At 39.9% G+C, this 24,045-nt stretch overlaps 1 protein-coding gene across 3 annotated transcripts in view; it reads right to left on the reverse strand.

Moving 5' to 3' along the window:
* The window catches only part of SPNS2 (SPNS lysolipid transporter 2, sphingosine-1-phosphate), a 112,192-nt gene extending 90,081 nt beyond the window's left edge, over positions 1–22,111 (reverse strand). For 2 of the 3 annotated variants that reach the window (XM_075852847.1, XM_075852846.1), the window contains exon 1: positions 21,557–22,110. In XM_075852847.1, coding sequence (XP_075708962.1) covers positions 21,557–21,827 — 271 coding nt within the window. In that variant the 5' untranslated portion in view covers positions 21,828–22,110. Of the gene's footprint in view, positions 1–21,556 lie in introns of all 3 variants that reach the window. The other variant, XM_075852845.1, reaches the window with a different exon arrangement.
* Positions 22,112–24,045: the final 1,934 nt, after the last annotated feature.

A 24,045-nucleotide genomic window follows, 5' to 3' on the forward strand; every position in this document is an offset into this window, starting at 1 on the left:
TCAAATTTTGCAGCATAAAGCAATGTGGTTGCTTTACCACATGCAATGCTGAAATTTTGGGAATTGCTCCATCTAGTGACCAGCACTGGGAAATATTATAAATTAGAATCTAATTTATAATATTTCCTGACTCGTGAAAAAAATTAGAACAATGTTTAATCACCTATACACTAATTGTTTAACTAAAAAATATATAAAAAATTTTCTAGCGTCACATTCCCTTTTATACAGCTATATCCAGAAAAGAAAAAACATAATTAGCTTAGAATATATGTTTGTTTTTATAAATGAGAGACAAAACATCATTGTCAAATTGAGGGTATGTTCACACGACAGCGACCGTAACGGATGAAATTACGGGTATGTTTTCAGGAGGAAACATCCCCGTAATTTCAGCCGTAACAGCATGTGCAGGCGCTTGAACGCCGCGTCCATTACAGACGTAATTGGCGCGGCTTTTCATTGGAGTCAATGAATAACGGCTCCAATTACGCCCAAAGAAGTGACAGGTCACTTCTTTGACCCGGGCGTCTATTTACGCGTCGTCATTTGACAGCGGCGCGTAAATATACGCCTCGTGTGAACAGACAAACGTCAGCCCATTGCTTTCAATGGGCAGATGTTTGTCAACGCTATCGAGGCGCATTTTTTGGACGTAATTCGGGGCAAAAACGCCCGAATTACGTCCGTAATTAGTGCGTGTGAACATACCCTGACAATAATAGAAAAAATGACGGCTGGAAAAACAAGTTTCTGTGCTGGACAGGAAAATATTGCATGGAACTATTTTCTCTCCATTGCTATTAACATCCATCATCACTAAGAAAGTACTTCGAGATGTTGTGAAGTCTCTTTCTGAGCATTTTTAGGATTGAGGAAACAGAAAAAAAGACAGGTGTAAACACAGCCTTACAAGAACTGTATTGAATGGGACACAATGACTGCCCTACACACATACTGTTTCTCTGCAGCCCTAAACGGTTACATTGGCAGCAATACAAATAGTGCTGTATGAAAATAACAGATCCTACAGGAGCTATGAGAGTGCATTAATGTTTACTGGACTCTCATGAACCGTAAAGGTCTTGTTATGTTCATTGAGGCAATGATGCTGCTTTCCGCCAAAACCGTAGGGCTGCAAAGGGAAGCATATGCCATGCAATAGGACCACGAAGAAGCCCTTAGAGAGAGCAACTGGGGTTGAACCCTAATAATACTAAGACATTTCGAGATTCAGCAGATGTCACCTTGCCAATTTTCTGTTTCTTTTTCTTCAAAGTCCAATAGTTTAAATATCCAGATTTCAAAGTACTAGTAGTTTAAATATCCATAAAGGAAATTATTATTTTTCAGATTCTTTTTTTACACGCAAAGTAATCGGACGCTCAAAGTAAACTAGACTACAGTATTGTGATTGTACAGTATTTCCATTGACTAACGCTCCAGGGATCTGCAGAGGATACGTTTGCACACTTCATCAAAAGCTTGGAAGCGATGTTCATCTATATTACTACATCGTTTCCTAATACCTCAAGGCACATATACTGTTATGTTAAACATCGGAAGGGTGGGAAAAAGATACACAAAAGAACTGCCTGAGGTCAAGGGAAGAATTTCAATCTCTAGTGTTTGATGAAAAGACCAAGTCTGACACCCTCTCAGATACGTGATCATGAGACAAATAAAGGAAATATGTGAATATCAAGGTATCTTCGTGTTAGTTTATCATCTAAAGATAAATACTTTTTTTATACTTACTTTACCCATGTTTGTAAGAAATGTCTGGAGAGACAGAAATTCTTCATTTCCAGGTTGGCAATCTGTACTAATTAATGAAAAGGAAAGGAAATGCTTCATTTTAGAAATGCAAGAAATCTTTTCAGGCTGGTTGGAGAGCGATTAGCATTGTGAAAAAGTCCCATCCACCCGTCTTTATTCAAATAATGCAGACAGGCAAGTAAATACTTAGTTAGTTTGCCAAAGGGAGGATAAAGGTGTAGTGGTCATACTATGCACATGGCAAGGACCTGCCGTCTAGTGCCCTTGAATGCCTCTAGGATCCGTAATAAGCAGTATGCATGAGCCCTTAAGCTGTAAATTATGGGAAGATTTGCCACTGATCTTACCGGAGTTCAAAAATTGACCGCTGCATCAAACTTCTATTGATCAGAACCAATTGTTCTTGTTTAATAGACATAAGAAGTATCATTAACTACAGTTGGAGCATCGATGGTTATTGTCACATCTATGGTGATATTAAAGCTGGTGCAATACTCGAATATATATTGCTTCCAGCCAGGACGCGATGTCTATTCACAATCCCTGACACTTCGGTAACGTTTGTGTGGGACTTACAGCACAGCACATTGAGATCACGCTGTGCTGTCATTTACAGCGTGATCTTGCAAGATCACACTTGCTGTGCTGTAAGTCCCACACAAACGTTACCTAAGTGTCGGGATTATGAATAGACATCGCGTCCTGGCTGGAAGCGATGTCTATTCACTGTCAAGACACTTCAGTAACGTTAATGTGTGAGTATGTGACTGCACATCATGATCTAGAAAGATCACCATGTGCTGAGTAAATGAATGTAGAGAAGTGTTTGACGCTGATTGGCCAGTGCCATACACTTCTCTCCACAACGCCCACTTGGTCAAAAAGTAAAAACACGCCCAGTTGTTCATTAAGAAATGCATTAGCATAAATCTAAAATAGGTCATAACTACGTAAAAATTGATTGTTTGTCTAAATAAAAAACACTGCTGTCATCTACATAACAGCGCCGATCACATTATGTACAATATAGGCCACTTATAATGTGCTGACAGAGCCTCTAAGTCACATCCACTCATGGATGTTGAGTGCGGTTTCAAAATGCACATTTACCGCAATGTGTGAATTGGAATTCATACATTTTCATTTACTTATTCTTTATGTCAAATAAACACCCTGAATAAATGTGGGTTTACAGTTTACAATAATGGTTTTGGGAGAATCGGGTGTCACTGTGCAATTGAGGCAACTAGGGTACGGCTTACATAGTCTTCAGCATTCTTAGCCCCATCTTTGAGTCACAACATCCCACAGTGCAATTCAGCTCTGCTTCAGTGTCCTGTATAGTGGACACTTTGATAGTTTAAGAGGTTATCAAGTAGTTTCAAAATGTATTAAAAGATATTTTAAAAGTGTACACATACTGAAATTCTGCTCTACATTTTACTATATAATTCATCAAGGCCAAAATTAGTCATTATAAGTGCCAACGCTGTGTAAGGACTGTGCTGCTCTGAACATGAATAATGCACTCAGTTAACAATATGTATGTGAATTACAATATTACGATAGGTTATGTATGTTATGTACATTACAGTAAACCGCTGGGAATTCCCAAGGTAGAACATACAGTATATAATGAGACATAATGAAAAAATAACTTATTTGTAAAATACACTTTACATATTTCTTAGAAAGTGAATTAAATGCATTCAACAGTTCAGTCTGATTTTGCCATGGGGATATGCTAGTTACTTCATATCTTGCATATGGATAATAATTTCATGTATACTGTAAAGTTAGTAAGTCAGGATATTCACACTAGCCCGGATAGCATGAAAGGACTTGGTAACGGTTTCCACTGTTATTCTAAAGTTCGAAGAAAAATAAAGTGTAAAAAAAAAAAATCTTTCTCCTTTATATATGTCATATGTATTCAATTATCCATTCTGCTCTAGAAAAGCAAAGATGATGGACAAGTCAGGCTGCATAGCAATTTTAAAACATACCACATCCCAACGCCTTTTGAAACGGTCTAAAAATACTTTCACTACTCCTCCCTCCAATTAAAGAGGTAAATTAAGACGTCTACTTGTATTTTTTCTAGTTTGTCATGAATTTTAATATACGGGATGCACAGGCCCTGGATGCATTTTACTTTAACACAGATTAAATGTGATGTGCCTCCACACACGTCTATGGTTTAGTACATACTTAAAGAGGCTCTGTCACCAGATTTTGCAACCCCTATCTGCTATTGCAGCAGATAGGCGCTGCAATGTAGATTACAGTAACATTTTTATTTTTAAAAAACGAGCATTTTTGGCCAAGTTATGACCATTTTTGTAGTTATGCAAATGAGGCTTGCAAAAGTCCAAGTGGGTGTGTTTAAAAGTAAAAGTCCAAGTGGGCGTGTATTATGTGCGTACATCGGGGCGTTTTTAATACTTTTACTAGCTGGACGCTCTGAAGAGAAGTAACATCCTCTTCTCTTCAGAACGCCCAGCTTCTGACAGTGCAGACCTGTGACGTCACTCACAGGTCCTGCATCGTGACGGCCACATCGGCACCAGAGGCTACAGTTGATTCTGCAGCAGCATCAGCGTTTGCAGGTAAGTCGATCTTACCTGCAAACGCTGATGCTGCTGCAGAATCAACTGTAGCCTCTGGTGCCGATGTGGCCGTCACGATGCAGGACCTGTGAGTGACGTCACAGGTCTGCACTGTCAGAAGCTGGGCGTTCTGAAGAGAAGAGGATGTTACTTCTCTTCAGAGCGTCCAGCTAGTAAAAGTATTAAAAACGCCCCGATGTACGCACATAATACACGCCCACTTGGACTTTTACTTTTAAACACACCCACTTGGACTTTTGCAAGCCTCATTTGCATAACTACAAAAATGGTCATAACTTGGCCAAAAATGCTCGTTTTTTAAAAATAAAAACGTTACTGTAATCTACATTGCAGCGCCGATCTGCTGCAATAGCAGATAGGGGTTGCAAAATCTGGTGACAGAGCCTCTTTAAGTATATTTATTCCTTTTGTGGACACAAAAAACAAAATAATAATAATGAAAAAAAAAATAATAAAAGTAAATTTTGTTAAAAAAAACCCCACTTCCCCAACCCAATGTTTTCCACCATAGTTTTTGTTCTGCAGAAGTACCGAGGGTCTTCACTCTGCTGCTGCTGGAAGGATGTATTCACGGACTGCCCGGACAACTACATATCACACTCCCTCTGCCGTACACTGATATCCAGACCGTCCATGAACATACCAGTTAATGGTTATCGGGAATAGAGAACCCTGTCCAAACTCAAAAGCTGTAATTTTGTGTGATGTGCCTTTGGAGTTACACTTTAAATTAAAAAGCCAAAACAGTGACCTCGTATAAATGGGAATTTTAGAACTCTACCTGTTCCATATAGTTTACGAGGCTTATCTAAAAGGTACATATAGTAAAGCAGTGCATTAGAATGTTTCCCATAGGAAAGTTTTCCCTAGTTTCTTCTGCGGAGATTCCTGCTTTTGGTTAAAAAAAATAAAAGGGTTAAAGAACCCCTCTGACACTGGTGTGAATTGAGCTTAACTGATATAACGGTTTTCCTTCTTTTTTTGTGCTTCTCTTCCGTCACCCTAGTACAATGCTACTTTTCTCTGCTTACCAGCTGTATAAAATCCTATTATAGTAATCCCTAACGAATGGCTGTGTTTTAATGGGATAGATGGCTAAACTATGGAATTATTCACTGTACCATCCAAGCAGCTATAAACTGGCGAGAAATACGTCATTGCACTTATACTGTCGTGAATATAGGAATTCTCTAAAAATATAATAATGTCCTGTTAAACCTTATGTAACATGATAAAGGAGACATCTTGCATAAATGATATCTGTGCAGTTTTAGATGCTTGGCACTACCCCATTACTTTACAGAACAAAAACTGGCAGTTGAACATATACACGATTTGTCATAATTCTGCAGCAATTTGGTAAATTTTGTGTAAGTAATTTGTACTCTAAATATAATTTTTTAATTCTATACTGTATTACTACACTAAAAATGAATACATGTGTATTATTTTATTAGAATAGTATTTTTGAAAACGGTCACGTGGATGAAAGGTATTTAATGTTAATGTAGTGTGTGGAGAAACGACCTACTCCGTTGTAATAGTATGCAGAATGACTGTGATGTCAATTTCACAGTAAAGCACAGTGTTATGCATAGGGATTCCATGCATTTCAACCACTAATATTAACACCCACAAACCGTTAATTTAATGCAGTATGAGGGAAGTCTACCTCAGTTTACATTGACCACTTAGGCTAGGGCCCCATGGCAACCTCAGTGTTTCGTATAGAGGATATACGGCACTCCGAATAATGACGGTGGTCGAGTAGGACTCCACTCTGTAATGATATTAATATAAAACTCGGCACTTGGGTTCTTGTTAAAAAAAACGTGAAGTTTTTTATTTTGCAATCCACAATATTATTTATCAACGTTTTCGGTCTAGCAAGACCTTCATCAGATAATTTGGATTGCCTTGGTGCTAAAAAGTGTAAAAAGGATATTTCCTAAGTAGTATGTATCTTGTGAGAACACGCTCTCACACGCAACGTCCGTTGCTGTGAAGAACAGCGCTGCGTATGAGCGCGTGTTCTCACATTGCAATTACTACTTAGGAAATATCCTACACAATTTTTAACACCAAGGCAATCCGAATTATCTAATGAAGGTCTTGCTAGACCGAAAACGTTCATAAAATTCAAGTTTTTTCAACAAGAACCCAAGTGCCGAGTTTTAGATTAACCTTAGTGTTTCCTTATGAGGAAATAGTGGTGTGACAATCACAATTCTGACATATTTGCCCCTGACATTTTCACCCATAGAGAAACAGTACGGTTGCGCGATGATCAATGACCATCGCAAAAGTTGTCGTGGAACCCTAGTGTTATTGTCATGATTTGGTCTTTTTCAAGCAATCAAAGTTGTGATGTGTATGTAGAAGATCAGACTATTATTAGTTTACGATCGATCAGTGATCTTCATCGATTGTGTTGATGTGCAAATTATTATCAATGGTGGCACGATTGATAAATGTAAATGCTGCTTGCATCGACATTTACACTAGGCATTTTTGACTAGGGCAGGAGAGTCACTGCTAGGCAGCAACAAGGCTTTCGCAACGCAGGAAGGAGTCTCCTCCCGGCAGAAAGTAGAATCCTGATGGAAATGTTCATCAGATGTTGGATAAAACTTTTCAAATCATTGCGGTTTAAAAAATTGATCTGTGTCTTAAAGAATCTGGGCCTTAAAGAAAAAATATCAGACAATTCATTGTAACCAATCAAAAGGGCCGATATAAAAAAAAAAAAAAAAAATCACAGCAAGAATCAAGTTGATATTAGGTTTTATAAATATTCCCCATAACATTCCAAACTATTCCTATCACAAGCTATCCCACCAATGTAACATGTATGACAAAACCATGAAAGGTTTGTGTATTCTGTAATGACTAAAGGGTGGCCGTAGATATGTCAATCATTTTATGGCTTCCAAACTATGACAAGTTGTTTAAGAAGAATTGGATTACCTATGCCTGGCTACTAAAAAAATCTAACTGGGGTCTAACTGTCTGTTAAAGTCTGCAGTAATATGTCTACCCCTGTTCTCGATCAAGATTCAATGGAGGGAATGCGTTTATGGTTTTCACCACTTTTGTGGCATTAAAAAAAAGTCACACATTTTGGCGCACGCCATATTTGTGTTCAAATTTGAGACATTTTACTTCTCTCGCCACTTTTGAGAAGTGGCGAGACAAGTGAGCGGAGAAATCAGCAGAGGCCCGTGCAACCAACGCACAGACAGAAAACTGGTGTACATTATAGCGTAAATCTATGCCTGCTCATAGCATAGATTTTAACGCCTGGCACATGGAAAGTCAAAGATGCACCAAATTTATTAAAAGGCCTGTGTCTCTTGGCACATTTTACTCCAGGAAAGTCTAGATTAAGACTTGGGTATGAAACTCTAGTGCAGTAAATCTGCCCCAATAACTGCAATAATGGATTATACCATTTTGCATTTATGGTAATGCAAGTGTTAAAGATGAAGGAGTTAGATATTTTTGGAGCTAGAAAATATACAATAACACAGATAAAAGAGGACAGAAATACCCCATTCATTCTAGACACGAATGTCGCCATTTGTCTTCCCATACACTACTTGCTGATCTGAAGTGAAGACAGAGCTCTCACTATGTGATGGTTTGATAGAGTAGTCACTGTATTCTTGTGATTACATTATCACGGCAATCCTGGGATTTTGTTTAATCTTTTCCTGTAACAATAGCCATCTTATTAGTAGACTGGGCAGACTATGAAGTAAAGAGAACACTGGCAAAGAGCATTACAGCTGCAATTATAAGAGCAAGGCCTTTGATCAAAGAACATGGCACCATTAGTGACCGTAGTAGTTTATAACATGAACAGTGGACAATATCATGGATGCATGGAAGCTATTGAGGACGTTTCCAAATCTGAAAAGCTGAAGTTACAGTCCACTCAGTCCAATACATCCAGAACAGGTTCCTTTTTTTTCTCTTTCTCCTCCAGTATTGTGAATTACATGCTTAAATCTTATGGCTCGATATAATAAAAAGATAAAGACAAATGTGTTAAATATAGTTCCACGCCAGGTTTTCCCAATCCTTTTCTCCTTTAACACCATCATTTTCCTCTGAGAGAGCAGGTGGGATATTTACAGATGGTCCCCAATGTATACAACCTGCCTTGCTTTACTTTAGAGAGGGGGTTACTGATGAATATGTTTGTTCGATTGTATTCAAATCTACAGATGCCCCATGAGCCATACTACTAAGTCAATATGGCATATACGCTAGGCAATGCTCTGCCTGCATACACCAAACTTAAACATAGGCACCCATTGACCCGACATATGTCAAAAGTGTTTCCTCTATGTGGGAATGCGCTGACTTACCTATTGATCTGCATTACTTAAAAGTATAGCTGATTACGCTTTTCAGTACAGAGGCAACCTGCAAAAAAAAGTATACTGCGCGGTACGCATTTCTTTAACGAGAGCCTATGGCCGACGCATGCAACTGTATGGCAACAGAGCTTTTGGGTAATATTTCCACCTGGAGTAGGAGGTCCCCATCTGCTACTTTGTATTTATACTAGTAAAAGGATACATTAACACCCATTTACTCTCAAGGAATACTTGCCATTCATGTTTTTTTAACAATCTTAGGCCTCATTCACATCTGCGTTTGACGCTTTGTTACAGGACTCCATCGCAGATCCAGCCGACATTACCAGTACAAGAGAGCAGCATGCTGCGATATTGTTTCCGATAAAACCACATACACCCTGACTGAAAACCGACGGAACCCATTAAAGTCAATGGATTTTGTCGGCTGCCAGTGGTGTTCGTGGTGCAACGGAACCATCGCTACTGGTTTTCCCTTGTTCTGCCGCTCTGACCAGATGCAGATGTGAACCCAGCCTTAGGCCTCATGCACACGAAAGTGCTCGCAATTACGAGCACGGCCGGCCACGGGCAGCCGGCCGCTTTTGCGAGCCGTGCTCCCATTATAAAGTATAGGAGCACGGCCCGTAAAATGAAAAAATAGAACATGTTCTATTTTTTTAACGGCACGGGCAGCTTCCCGTGAGAAAACGGGAAGGTACCCGTGGCTAACAGAAGTCTATGCGCCTGTAATTGCGGGTCGTAATTGCGACCCGCAATAACGGGTGTTTTTACGGTCGTGTGCATGAGGCCTTACAGTGTGTAAGGTCAGTGGCAAGTAAGCAATTGTACACACCACTCTTCCCATGTACCCCTTAACACTGTAGTAATTTCCTGAATCCTAATTTAAAACTGAACCCCAAAATAAACCTTGGTATGATCTAATCTGATCTAAGACACATTTTCCCACTGTTGAGCTCAACTTGACTGAGCTAAATCATATGAAAGTAGTAATAAATATCTCTGAGAAGCATGCTGTGTGTTACTTGGCTCAGTAGTCGATACATACGACATATCAATGGCATTGATCACTATAAACACTGCCTGAAAATAATAGCTGTTTTCCTACATCAAGTATTCAGTTTTACTACCCTTTAGCTCAACCCAATTTATATCAATGAATTGCTCATACGATCCGTGGAATGAGCCAGAAATCTATATTGAAAAAGATTTCTGCTTTTGAAACAAGCCCCAGATGTGTACAAACTTGGCTTGCTTTACAGTGGAGAAAAATAGCCTAATGCAGATGAAAGGACTATTTTGTGTCTTAAGAAAGTTCAGTATATTAACTGGTTAACAATGCACTTCATCCTATATTGTTTAAGAGTCATCATTTATGACCGTAAATTGGCAACGAACAAAACCAGACGTGGAAGACAGATAGTGTGAGAACCATAAGCGGATTCACATGACACACACACACATATATATATATATGCATACACACACACACACACACACACACACACCTGTTAGAATGCCAGGTTTTTGTCATGTCAAAAAATCAGTACAAGATGAATCATTTCAGAACTTTTTCCTCCTTAAGGGCTCATTTACACGAGCGTGTTATACGTCCGTGCGACGCGCGTGATTTTCACGCGTGTCGTACGGACCTATGTTAGTCTATGGGGCCGTGCAGACAGACCGTGATTTTTGCGCAACGTGAGTTCGTTGCGTAAAACTCACGACATGTCCTATATTTGTGCGTTGTTCATGCATCACGCACCCATTGAAGTCAATGGGTGCGTGAAAATCACGCATGCCCCATGGAAGCACTTCTGTGGGACGAGCGTTATTCGCGCAACAGCTGTCAAACTATGAATGTAAACAGAAAACCACCACAAGCTTTTCTGTGTACAAACATCCCAACGGAGTGTCATCATGATGGCGGCGGCGCGAAAAGCACTCAGCCGCGCATCATACAGGACTGACACACGGAGCTGTTAAGTGCCTTTTGCGCACGCAAAACGGCGCATTTTTTGCGTGCGCAAAACGCACACACTCGTGTAAACCCGGCCTTAATGTGACCCATAATCTGTACAATTCCATTGAAAAACAAACTGAAATCATTCAGAGGGGAAAAAGAAAAATAACCAAACTAAAATAATGTGATTCCAAAAATACCAATCTTTTAAAATAATGTGGTTGCATACGTTTAAACTCATATTAAATAGTAGTCAGTACACAACTGCCATAATTTAAAGTGATTCTGAGTAACCCCATATGAAGTTCAGCTGTTCGATTAGAATTTACCTGACTTTTCTTTGTTGCATGTTGTAGCAAAAGCCATGGTCCGTAAAGAGCTTACAACACATCAAAGGAGTTTGATTGCTGAAAGGCATCAGACAGAAGAAGGGTACCAAAGAATATCCAAGGCATTAGATATACCATGGAACACAGTCATCAAGAAGTGGATTACATTTGGCACAACAGTGACATTACCAAGAACTGGACGTCCCTCACAACTTGATGAAAAGACAAGATGAAAATTGGTCCAGGAGGCTACCAAGAGGCCTACAGCAATATTAAAGGAGCTGGAGGACTTTCTGGCAGGTACTGGTTGTCTAGTGCATGTGGCAACAATCTCCCGTATTCTTCATATGTCTGGGCTGTGGGGTAGGGTGGCAAGACGGAAGCCTTTTCTAACGAAGAAAAACATCCAAAACCAGCTATGTTTTGCAAAGACCTACATCAAGTCTGCCAAAGGCATGTGGGAAAACGTGTTATGGTCTGATGAGACCAAGGTTAAACTTTTTGGCCATAATTCCAAAAGGTACAGTTGGCGCAAAGCGAACACTGCACATCACCAAAAGAACACCATACCCACAGTGACGCATGGCGGAGGCAGCATTATGCTTTGGGGCTGTTTTTCTGCAGCTGGAACTGGAGCTTTAGTCAAGGTGGAGGGAATTATGAACAGCTCCAAATATCAGTCTATATTGGCACAAAACCTACAGGCCTCTGCTAAAAAACTGAAGATAAAGAGGAATTTCACCTTTCAACACAACAACGACCCAAAGCATACCACCAAATTAACAAAAGAATGGCTTCACCAGAAGAAGATCAAAGTTTTGAAATGGCCCAGCCGGAGCCCAGACCTGAATCCCCTTGAAAATCTGTGGTGTACAGCCCTCTTCAGGACACCAAGGAGATGCCCTCGCAATCTGAGAGACTTAGAGCGCTTTTGCAAGGAAGAGTGGGCAGCATGTATAATCAGGTATCAACGTAGCTATTAAAACATGAGAGCAGGGTATGGAGTCTGGGCTGCTATTGTGGGACTATTTCCTCGCTAATACTTTTATTTTGCCAGGGGATATGAGGCATGAGAGGTATCCGGCAGACACCCATCTACTCTACTGAAAGCAATGTAGGTGCTTTACATTAAGGTTGAGGTTAAAGAGCTAATCCGGCATTTTAAAAGTATAGCTAAATTATTTTAAAGAGGCTCTGTCACCACATTATAAGTGCCCTATATAACATAATGTGGTCGGCACTGTAATGTAGATTACAGCAGTGTTTTTTATTTAGAAAAACGATAATTTTTGACTGAGTATTGACCTATTTTAGCTTTATGCTAATGACTTTCTTAATGGAGAACTGGGCGTGTTTTACTTTTTGACCAAGTGGGCGTTGTACAGAGGAGTGTATGACGCTGACCAATCAGTGTCATACACCTCTCTCCATTCATTTACACAGCACATAGTAATCTTACTAGATCACTATGTGCAGCCACATACACACAGATTAACGTTACTTAAGTGTCCTGTCAATGAATAGACATCACTACCAGCCAGGACGTGATGTCTATTCAGAATCCTGACACTTCGCTAATGTTTGTGTGAGATTTACAGCAAGGCAAGTGTAATCTCGCGAGATTATGCTGTAAACTGTCATTTAAAACAAGATTACGCTTGCCTTGCTGTAAATCTCACACAAACGTTAGCGAAGTGTCAGGATTCTGAATAGCCATCACGTCCTGGCTGAAGGTAATGTATATTCACTGTCAGGACACTTGAGTAGTGTGTGTGTGTGTGTGTGTGTGTGTGTGTGTGTGTGTGTGTGTGTGTGACTGCACATAGTGATCTAGTAAGAACACTATGTGCTGTGTAAATGAATGGGGAGAAGTGTATGAAGCCGATTGGTCAACGTCATGCACTTCTCTCCACAACGCCCACTTGGTCATATAGTAAAACACGCCCAGTTGTCCATTAAGAAAGTCATTAGCATAAAGCTAATATAGATCATAACTCTGTCAAAAATGATCGTTTTTCTAAATAAAAAAACACTGCTTTAATCTACATTACAGCGCCGATCACATCATGTACAATATAGGGCACTTATAATGTGGTGACAGAGCCTCTTTAATACAACTTACTCATTTACTTTGCACTGGCCAAATGCTCAGGAACGTTGATCTGAAATCCGGTCACTAGACGGGAACCCCTCTGTATGATTCCATTATCTGTGACGTTTCGTACTTTGATCACATAATTCACTCCCCTCTGAATCCATAAAATTCAAAACGTCACAGATCAAGTGACGATTCCTCCAGGCAGAGCTACGTCTCCTAAACCAATCGTTACAGATCATGTGATCATGCCCCCTCAACGAGAAAGCGGTAACTTGATTAGATCTGTAGTGGGAGGGTGGGCTGTCAAAGCAGGAATGGGAAATCATGGAAGATGCCATTTACTTAGCTTTCGTTCTAGCCAAGTGATACCACACAGGAGAGTGCCTAACATCAGCTACCTGACATGAACTGAGATCAGTGTCAGCACCCACGAGTATCATCTAGTTACCCTGAACTATAAAAATGACTCAGTCCCTAAATACTAATAGGTCGACAATAATGAATTATTCTAAATATGTGATATAGTCACATTTTTCTTTGCATTTTCTTTGCACACCGGCTATGCAGAGTTGTGTAGGTCCCAGTAACCAGCAGCTCCACCTAACAAACACTAAAGATCCATTGGTAAAAAAAATATATATATCCAAGTGACAGGCAGATAGTAAAAACTTTCTTAGGTCTTCACCTTCTTAGGGGATCTTACTACTTGCACATTCATCCTTCACAAGTCTACAGCTATAGTAGAGCGGAGTTTGTCATTTAGCACAAAGTGTTAGCAGTTATTTTTCATAGGGCTGCAGTCGAGTCCTACGGCATTATCTTAATGCCTGCACAAAAGGAACAGTTAAATAACGTCAGCTCTGCTATATCCGTACGGAACTTTATTTACAAATATATACATGATTAATTAATTGGATAGCCAATCTTGTATCCACTGTAACCAGCTTACTTAGTGTTAAATAGGACCTTTCATCTCTCCTGACATGTCTGGGTTTTTTTTTATTCCCCATAATATTACAATTCTGGAACATATTTCCTTAAAACACTATGTTGTGCCGTTTCTCCTAGAAATTATGAATAAATTGACACCAGGGTGTTACCAGTTGGTGATGTGTCCCTACACAGACTGACAATGTCCAATCACTGATGACAGTCTCAGACTGGGTAGGGACACGTCCATTTGACAAGGGAAATAATAATACCCAGTTGTCAATTTATTCCTAAATTTCTAGGAGGAATAAAAGAGGAATGGCATAGTGCAGCATTCAGATGCTCCAGAATTGTTATTTAATGAGGAATACAATAAAACAGAGATGTCTGGAGAGATGACAGGCCCTCCTTAATGGGATATACAGTGTACACCTCCCTGGCTGGCGGACACAATATCACAGGCAAGTACACTGGGTGGATATTACAGTGGCCTTGTCCTATGCACCGAGCAGATATGGAATGCTGTCCTGCCGGTTATTGAATATACACTTTCTGAACTGCTGCTAGTTACTCCTGACATAGGGTATTTACACAACTTTATGTCTTTACACTTTTAGGCAAATGAGTGCAATATAATCTGCCAGAAACCTCCTGTAATTATTAACAATGAGTATAATTACTTCTTTACCCGTTTGGGTCTTAGCACAAGCTCACAATAGATCATAGAAAATATAGGCAGGAGTGTCACAGGTGACTAAAACATTCCAAAGACATTCCACGTACACTTAAAAGAAGACATTCCTTTCCCATGATGTACATTCCCGTCCTACCTGCTTATGTTCTAATATAGAGCACTGCACCCCATTTTCTAATGACATGGAAGTAATTCCTATCAATATCACTCATTTTAAATTATACGCTTAAAGAGACTCTGTCACCAGTTTCTCAATTTCCTATCTCCTAACTAATCTAATAGGCGCTATGATGTTGATAACTACAGTGTGATTTATTTTAAAAAAAACTTTATTATTTGCAAAGTTATGAGCATTTTTCTAAATATTAAAATGAGCCTTTATTAGAGAAGTGGGAGGTAATAGCAGCGAGTCTCCTGAGGTGGCGCTATCTCACAGCCTCTGACGCTGTCCAATCTGCATCAAGCTGCTTCACACAGTGTGAGAGACTGAGGCTGGAGGAAAGGGGTTCAATTCAAACAGCTATATTTCGGGCTGTGTACCACCTAGAACAGCGGTTCTGGTGGCAGATGAAAGAGAAGATTCTAATCACGCAGTTCTAGCTGAGACACAACCGGATATATCGCCAGTTGAAAACACAGTCGGGAATGGAAGCTGTATACTATAAGATCACCTGTGTTGCTGGGCAGGGAAGGGGGGAGAAGAGATATGCTGATTGGACAACGTTATACAGAAAACATTACACCGCCCGGAGTGAAAAGACAGTCACCTCTTATTTGGTTATTAGAGCCACGTTAGCATATTTAGAAAAATGCTCAGAATTTTGCAAGTAATAAACGTTTTTTAAAACAAATCACACTAGTTATCAGCAGCAAAGCACCTATTAGATTAGTTAGGAGATCGGGAATTGATAAACTGGTGACAGAGTCCCTTTAAGTCATAGATTTTTAATATGTGACACTGGGCTTATGTTGGGGCATCCATTGTATCAGATGCTTGGCAAATTAAACAATATGTTGGCATGAGGTTCAAAATAGTTCTAACATATTTGCGGAGACTGGGAGGTATGAATATATTTTGTCCCTTGATAAACGGTTGTCAAATGTATTGTAGCAAATTTGTATGAAGAATGTTATAAAGTTTAACATTTTCATGCCAACAGTTGGATTTGTCATCATTTTTGCATTGCAGGTACACTTTAAGTGCAATATGCCATTCAATAGTAAAAGACTTAAAGGGAACCTGTCACCAGCATTTTAGCTATAAAGCCAGCAATACCTGGTGAAAGTGGGTGAAAAATCATTGTCATCTAAGCTATAAATATGTTCTAAGTAAGCTCTGTACCTTTAGTATTCCGTTTTTCAGTGGTCCCAAGCCATATGCAAATGAGCAGAAAAGAGTCAAATCTTCATCTGAAAAGAGTCAGATTTTCATTCCTCCAGCATCTCAGAGTGGACTCCACCTCCTTCTTTTTGATTGACAACTCCTTAGCCAGTCAGGGCCGGACAGGTGGTGGCAGTGGGTGTGGTTAAGAAGCTCCGTCCCAGAGGGAAAATTAATTACCATAAAAGGCGGGAAAAGTTTAAACGACTATATTTACAGACAGAGGAGGACTTCAGGAAAGAAGAGAACAGGAACGAACTCTGGACAGCTGCGGCCATTGAGGGGTCAGGCTAGTTTAACAGGTAAGATGTTGACAGGATCCCTTTAAAGTGTAACTAAACGTTCGACAAACTTATGACATGTCATAGTGACATGTCAGAAGATTTGATTGGTGGGGGTCCGAGCACTGAGACCCCCACCAATCGCTAAAATGAAGTGGCAGATGCGCTCGTGTGAGCGCTCAGCTGCTTAGTTTCTGTTTGGCTTTTTCCGGAAAGCCGATGTATCGGAGTACGGGCTCATAGACTTTCTATTGAATCCAATACATTAATTCACTTTCACTATGAGATGTCAGAAGTTTGTCGAACGTTTAGTTAAACTTTAACATAAAGTCCAATCTTTACCACTGTCTCTTTGTATCTTTTACTTAAAAAAAATCTAACGTGTCAACTGCCAAAACAGTAAAAAAGTTACACATATGAAATAATAATACATTCCTAAACCTGCTTTATACCCATCACCCAAATCTGAAATAATAAAGAGTAACCCCATTTACATTATATGTAGGTATATTGTGAATGTAGCCTTTGATTCACACACTCAGACAGACGACATCTGCAAGGAGCAAAACATATGTATTACCAGTAGACAGATTATGGTAAATACCTCACAGCATGCACAGGAAAACCTGCACTGCCTAATACACACTCTTGTTTATTTCATTAAAATGCAAATTACTCACATAGACACCTAGAATACAGACATGATGCTATATATAAAAGAATTAGGTAGTAGTCGAATGAATAACCAACACACAACTGAACTTATACTATTTTTTCTGGAAGATTCCCTAGGTGTGCAATTATGATGGCGTCAATGGTGCCCTAAGGGCAAGGGGCCAAGTCAATGTTTTAGAGAGAAGCAGAAACCGTTTGTTTCTGTGGAAACCAATATACCATAAACTATATTTAACAATACCACTGAGGAGATGAGCGTCTATTGTTTTTTGGATACACCACAGAAGTGTTATTTACACAATGATCCAAAATGAGTTTTCTGACTGTTGACTACAGACTCGATATTCCTACACAATATAAATAACTGGTGAGTTGGGTGAGGACATAAAATAAAAATAGGCGTTGATATTGAAAATGAATCTGAATACTCCACATATTTTTGGTGATACAGTATTATACAACAAAATATATATGAAATGATTTATTCCAAACTGGCGTGTTTAGTCTAGATACATTTATGGTTTTATCAGTTAATATTGGCAATCCTTTGCTCAAATCCATTACATATTCAAAGTCATTCTCTTGATACATGTATAAATTTCCTTTTAATCAGCAAATTCTGGGCCATTCATATATCATATTCTTGTAAGAACGATAGACTATGAAGTCATTTTAATGGAATTTGTAAAGCGCTAAACACATGCAGAACCCTACACAATATGAAAGGAGCCTGGAAAAGAGGAATCTGGCAAAATCTGAGATGTTTTATCTAAGTATGAAGTGATTTATTATGTTTCATTCAGTACTATGTTTTTGGACAAAGAATGTTATCAATAATTTACAGCGTTACTAGTCTCATTATTTGCCGACAAGTCAGTTTGTACTCGTGGTGACCATATGAATAGTCAAAGATGTACAACGGATAAAGTCTACTAAGGCAAGGCTTGACAAGACACTGTAGTCCATATAAGCCATAAATTGGTCTAATCCAGAAGCAAGCTTGATGGTGATCCACCAGTTTTGGTTTTATAGGCATCAAGAGAAAACAAAAATGAGGTAGCAGTAGCCAATTTCTAGTTACAATGGCTATCTGGGTTTTGTCCAGGCCATTCCTCTGTCATCTATTCATGGCGTAGACTTCTATAAATATCACATATCCATTAACAAATTATCACAAACACAGATATTTATTCTAACAATAAATGTTAGAATCTATCAGTCCATAATATCCTAAACCAAGAACAGAATACCCAAGAATTTGTAAAAAGTGGGCATGCTCAATGCAATATCGGTAATGATCTTCAGGCAGAGGTAGCTGACAGATTTTATTCCTTGCCGTAAAATGATTCCTTTTTTAATCCTTAATTATTCAACTTTTCGGTGATCACTCTTCTGGTAAAACTAGTTGTTGGCAGTTGTAGTTGTGTAAGCCTTAGTACATATCAACTTATTTTTAGAATACAGACAAAACCTTTGCTGGCACGCTGTGTTTCCACCATACGTATTTGAATAAGGCTCTATCAAGTATCTTATGGTTTCTATTCTTCACAATGGATTTCTGCATGGTCTTCTGAGAACTTCTGGACAAGCGGCATATCTATCGTTGTGTAGTGAAAACAGCAGATCTCCAGCTATCAAAATGTTCATACATGGTCATAGTGTCATGCAAGAAGTTAAAAATATATTAGTCATCCACTTTATATGCTGTATAGCTGGATAAACCCAGTCCTAATATACCAACCTAGTCCACCAAGGGCTCTTCATATCTGGTACTCATGAGATATTATATATATATATATAGCAGCTAATGGGATGGTTAGTTCTTGGTGACTACCATAATGCCTCTCTTAAGCACATCTCATATAACAGGTCATTAAATGTGCAATACAATAAACTGTAGGTCAAAACATGATTACAGTACAGGACAGTACTTCCACGGAGAGGCAGGGACGCCTAGTGTCGTACATAACTATGATGCTAGGAGCCTGGCTCCCTGCAGTGTGTTCGATCTGGAACTTGCGGCCGAAATACGTTCCGTCCATTACGGACCGAACATCCTCGTGTGAATCCAGCCTAAGTGCAGCCTCGGATGTGAGCGATAGGTGCGGATAATGGAGAAAGACATAGTTCCGTTTTTAGGTGAATGGAAGTAGAGAACTAATAGACCAAAGAAGAGAGAATAGAACAAGGTGGACAGTTAAGTTCACATGGATACCAATAGGATCAACTGGTACCTGCGGATACAGATTCTAAAACAAAGCTTCAGCTGGTAAAACATTTACCCTGCAGCGGCCTATATTCAAATGAATGGCCAAGTGATAAGTGGTTATAGTGAGCATGCTGCAGCAAGAGACGCTTTTTGTTAGTGTGTCTCCACTCTGACCAATAGAGGGGGGTCCCGAAATGGGAACCCCCCCTCAATGATGTCCATATGACCTAATAGGGTATACGGAGAGGGATTATCTTATTAGGACAATCCATTTAAGACATATAAATACCTTTATTTTGGTTAAGCCTCATATTGCATCATTTTCGGCTCCCATTTTTCCCACCATGGGAAGAGAATAGTTGTCACCTGCACCCAAAAACGAATACCTGAGTAGGGAGGGAAGTCAGATAAGGCCGACACATTACCTGGCCTGGGTAAAATTGCGTCATGGAAACAGCCACTTGAATCAATTGTAGGGAGCGCAAAGCCTTAACATATAAAACATATAACACGATGTAGCCATCCAAGAGGCGGCTGGGAAATGAATGCAACATATTCTAATGTGTTTTCTAAAATGACAGCGGCTAAAACAAATCACAATGGAAGCCGCAGTCAATAAAAACGACACTGGCAGCTCTATACCAGCTATTACTACCGTAACTGCAAATATAATAGATCTAAAAGTAGCTGTAATAGTGCAGAGCGAACATAAACAAACAACAGGTTTCACACCAACGGCACAGTAGGGTTTTCCGTTTATGACTATAAATATGTGCAATAATATCAAAGTCAATTCATTTATAAATGCTACCTAGGCAATTGATATAAGACCATTGCAAAATACGTGTCCACTTCCTTCCTTGAAGAGAACATCAATTTGCAGTCAGATAGAATATGCCTGGATTCCTATTGATTTCCAATCCAATAATGCCCTAGGAATGTGCACATTTACCCACTTGGATATGGATATTAGAAAAGGAGAAAGACGACAAGGATGAGTCTTGTAAAGTCTATCAATAGATCAGAGATGTAATAAACATTAGCGTCTACAGTACAACAAAGCTCCATAGCTGTAGAGCTACACCAAAAACATAGAAGCCTTGAAAACGCAACCCGCTATTACACCCTTGTGGTCTCCTTTTTTCACTCATACCCATATCCTCTTGGGATAGGGCAGGGTTTCATCTGGGTTTATATAAGGTTAGATTTTAACCCTACAATTTATAGTAGACTACTGATGTTCTTGAGGTTCCTCACCTGCTGAGGACACCACACATATCATAAAAGGAGATGTTATAGAGAATTGTTTGCCCAAAATTCCTTCATTCATTTCAAATGTATTCTTGATAAACATCTAAAAATTGTCTGGTATGTGTACGTCACCCAGGTAAAATCTATCTCCCTTATTCTGCTCCTTATGGGACCATACGATGACTTGGGAGGACCAGAAAGCAATGGCAAAAATGATGAGGGTTGCCCTTAAAGTATTGGAAAATATTTGGTAGCCCTTTTGCCACATTTGCTGGTCTTTAGTCGATGTCTAGATTATACTGGAACTGCAATGCTGCAAAATCCTACAGTATCTTCATTTGTTAGATGACACTAATGATACGGCAACTCCAAACTATCTCCATGCCACACAATGTAACATATGATCATCCCCTATAAAAATGATCATTCTAATAGCCAGAATGATAAAGGAATGAGAAGTGTGTGGGGATTGGGAGAGGTGAATGACCTTGAAGCATCCCAATTGTTGAATGCCTTACTGCTTCATATAAACAATGCAAGTGACTTCAGATGACAGTGTGTATGGTGTGCTAATATTGCTATAGGGGAGATGGTGGACTTCAGCACTACATGGACCTCAATGCCCTATACAATATTGTAATGATAATGATTAGAAGAACTGTATTAGTTATCACCTCTGTTTCACAAAATATTACATGATACTACTATATGCCCCATGCCCTGTGCTGGATACGTAGGATAAGAATTATATGCCAGTTTCAGCATTTATGGGATGGATGAGATGGGAAAATAAATGAATCAGAAATGGCATAGTCAGTAAGAATAAGGTAAGTTTGTAGGTGGTAGGTATGGCAGTGCCAGGGTGGCTGCCCTTCTCAGTGACAGCTATAGATAGGGAATGCACCTGCACACTTCACCTCTTTGTGCCATATAGAATAGCGGGTATCTTACCTGCTACAGTGTACCTGTCCAGGTAGTTGAGCACATTGCCCACGCTGAGGATGCCAGCTGCTGCCACCCTGGCACGTCTCATATTGAGGGGCTTCTCAGGAAGGCTGGCTTTACTGCTGGGGCTCTCCATCTCGGGGGATTTAATATCCATAACGGTGGTGACCGGGTTCATCCTCCCCGAGAGGGTCTCCACTTCCCCGTCCTCTGCTCCGGGGATGCAGTCCTGGCTGCTTGCCCCCGTGCCCACTCCATCACTCTCCAGGCACATCATGAGCTGCTGCCCGGAGCTCCGCCAGTGATTCCGGGCAGCTGAATGGAAGAGAGTCACGTTGCTGTTCACGGCTCCTCGTCAGTGAATGAGACAAAGCGTTTGGGAGTGTGAATGGTCCTGGTGGCTTCAGGCTTGCATCCCCCGGTGAGTACCCGCCGTGTGTGACACTTGACAGCTCAGGCTGGAGCGTCCTCCCCCCTCCACTACCCTGCTGTACTGCAGCGAGGTGTGTGGCTGTGTACGGGCGGGGCACAGGGCACTCCGGGCTCACCAAGCTCCGCCCTCTTTTAACAGTCCTGGAGGAGAGAAATAAGCCGACACCTGATTCTTATACTGTGTCGGTCTAGTAATGCTGTTCTCCTTGTATTATGCACAGCGCCACCTGCTGGTTGCGCATTCATCCCCAAGTAGCTGTCTCATAAATTTCTCTTATCAGCCGTCACCGTGATCCAATTGACTTGTCTCTGTAATTCATGTTGCACATGTACAGCTTCCGATAATCTATGGAAGTGGAGGGACGGGGGGGAGGAGGCGATCCAGCCCAAGGGATCTTATTATCTCTCCACATGAAGGGTTAATAGATTATACATTGAAGATACTGGCTGCATCTATCTATCTATCTATCTATCTATCTATCTATCTATCTATCTATCTATCTATCTATCTATCTATCTATCTATCTATCTATCTATCTATCTATCTATCTAATCTATCTATCATCTCATTTGATTAACTGGTATTAAATCTAGGTATTTCCATTCCAACACTGCAAACCATCCTGCAACAGAAAGGAGAATGCTTGTCCTAAGGAATATCTTAAATATTTCTGCGGTCTAGCTAATATAAATCATATGTAGTGTTTTGTTTTGGTAACTTCCTATCAATTTGTCTAACTGCTAAACAAATTACAGTGAACCAATTGAAACACATTTACACTGGGAAAAAAAGCTGTGTACTATTCATTAGGTGTATTACAGGGCTTCATTAATGCAGATGTGATTAGCTGTCCAAACTATTGTGCTCGCCTGCAGATGTGACTGTGCAGAATGTTCTCAAACACCTCTGTACCCAGGCGGTCACAGCCCATGCCAGGCTTCACTGTACACTTCACAATCTATAATACACATTATGTACATTTTATTTATTTATTATTTTATGTGTATTTTATTTATTGTTGGGTATTTAACACAAGCCTGTATACACACTGTTGTATGGCATGGTATGAGGGTGGTCAGGCATAGAGTAGCCTAGATGTGTTAAATAGTCATAATGCGAGACGCTATATAACACATCACCACACACCCCACTAATTTACACTTACAATGTTAGTGATCACTCCAATAAATCAGAGGCCCATGTCATGGGATGTGTGCACCTATTTATACAGTTTAAACCTTTTGTGTCTTTACTTCCTTATTTCCTTTACATTACCGCACAAATTAGCACCTTATGATGGTGCCAAATGTATCTCAAGTAGTTGACGCACAGCAGGTAAGAGGATTACTCACGAGCTTTAGAGAACATCACCGTATACTGTACAACACCCAGCCCTTTGACTTGTGCTATGAAATGCATTTGTTTACTACAGTTCAGATCTCCAATTGGATAATTTTTTAGTAAAATTTTTTTTGTAACTTGGGAAAAATGAAGTGTAAAGACCAGGATGTTTTTCTCTTGAATCACTAATGCCATGAAACAATAGGATCCTCATTATCTTGGAGAACAGCTGAAGACGCAGCACATCCTGAGCTTCCTATTCCACTGGCAGGGGAGACACTGTATCCTCCCTAACCAAAGGAGATGTCATTTTAGATAAATTTGAGAGAAAGTGTATAACATAATGACACTGTTTTATATTGATGGATTCGAGTTATGAGGTTTGGCATTGTAGGTATAAGTTTTTTGCTCACTTTAGGCTGTTACTAGGGAAGGTTGTTTGTGTACTTACATATCGAATCAGTGGATGAAGAATAAGCACTAAGGCTGGGTTCACACGACCTATTTTCAGACGTAAACGAGGCGTATTATGCCTCGTTTTACGTCTGAAAATAAGGCTACAATACTTCGGCAAACATCTGCCCATTCATTTGAATGGGTTTGCCGACGTACTGTGCAGATGACCTGTCATTTACGCGTCGTCGTTTGACAGCTGTCAAACGAAGACGCGTAAAAATACAGCCTCGTCAAAAGAAGTGCAGGACACTTCTTTGCCACGTAA

The sequence above is a fragment of the Rhinoderma darwinii genome, chromosome 2, assembly GCF_050947455.1.
Source record: "Rhinoderma darwinii isolate aRhiDar2 chromosome 2, aRhiDar2.hap1, whole genome shotgun sequence".
Lineage (NCBI taxonomy): Eukaryota > Metazoa > Chordata > Amphibia > Anura > Rhinodermatidae > Rhinoderma > Rhinoderma darwinii.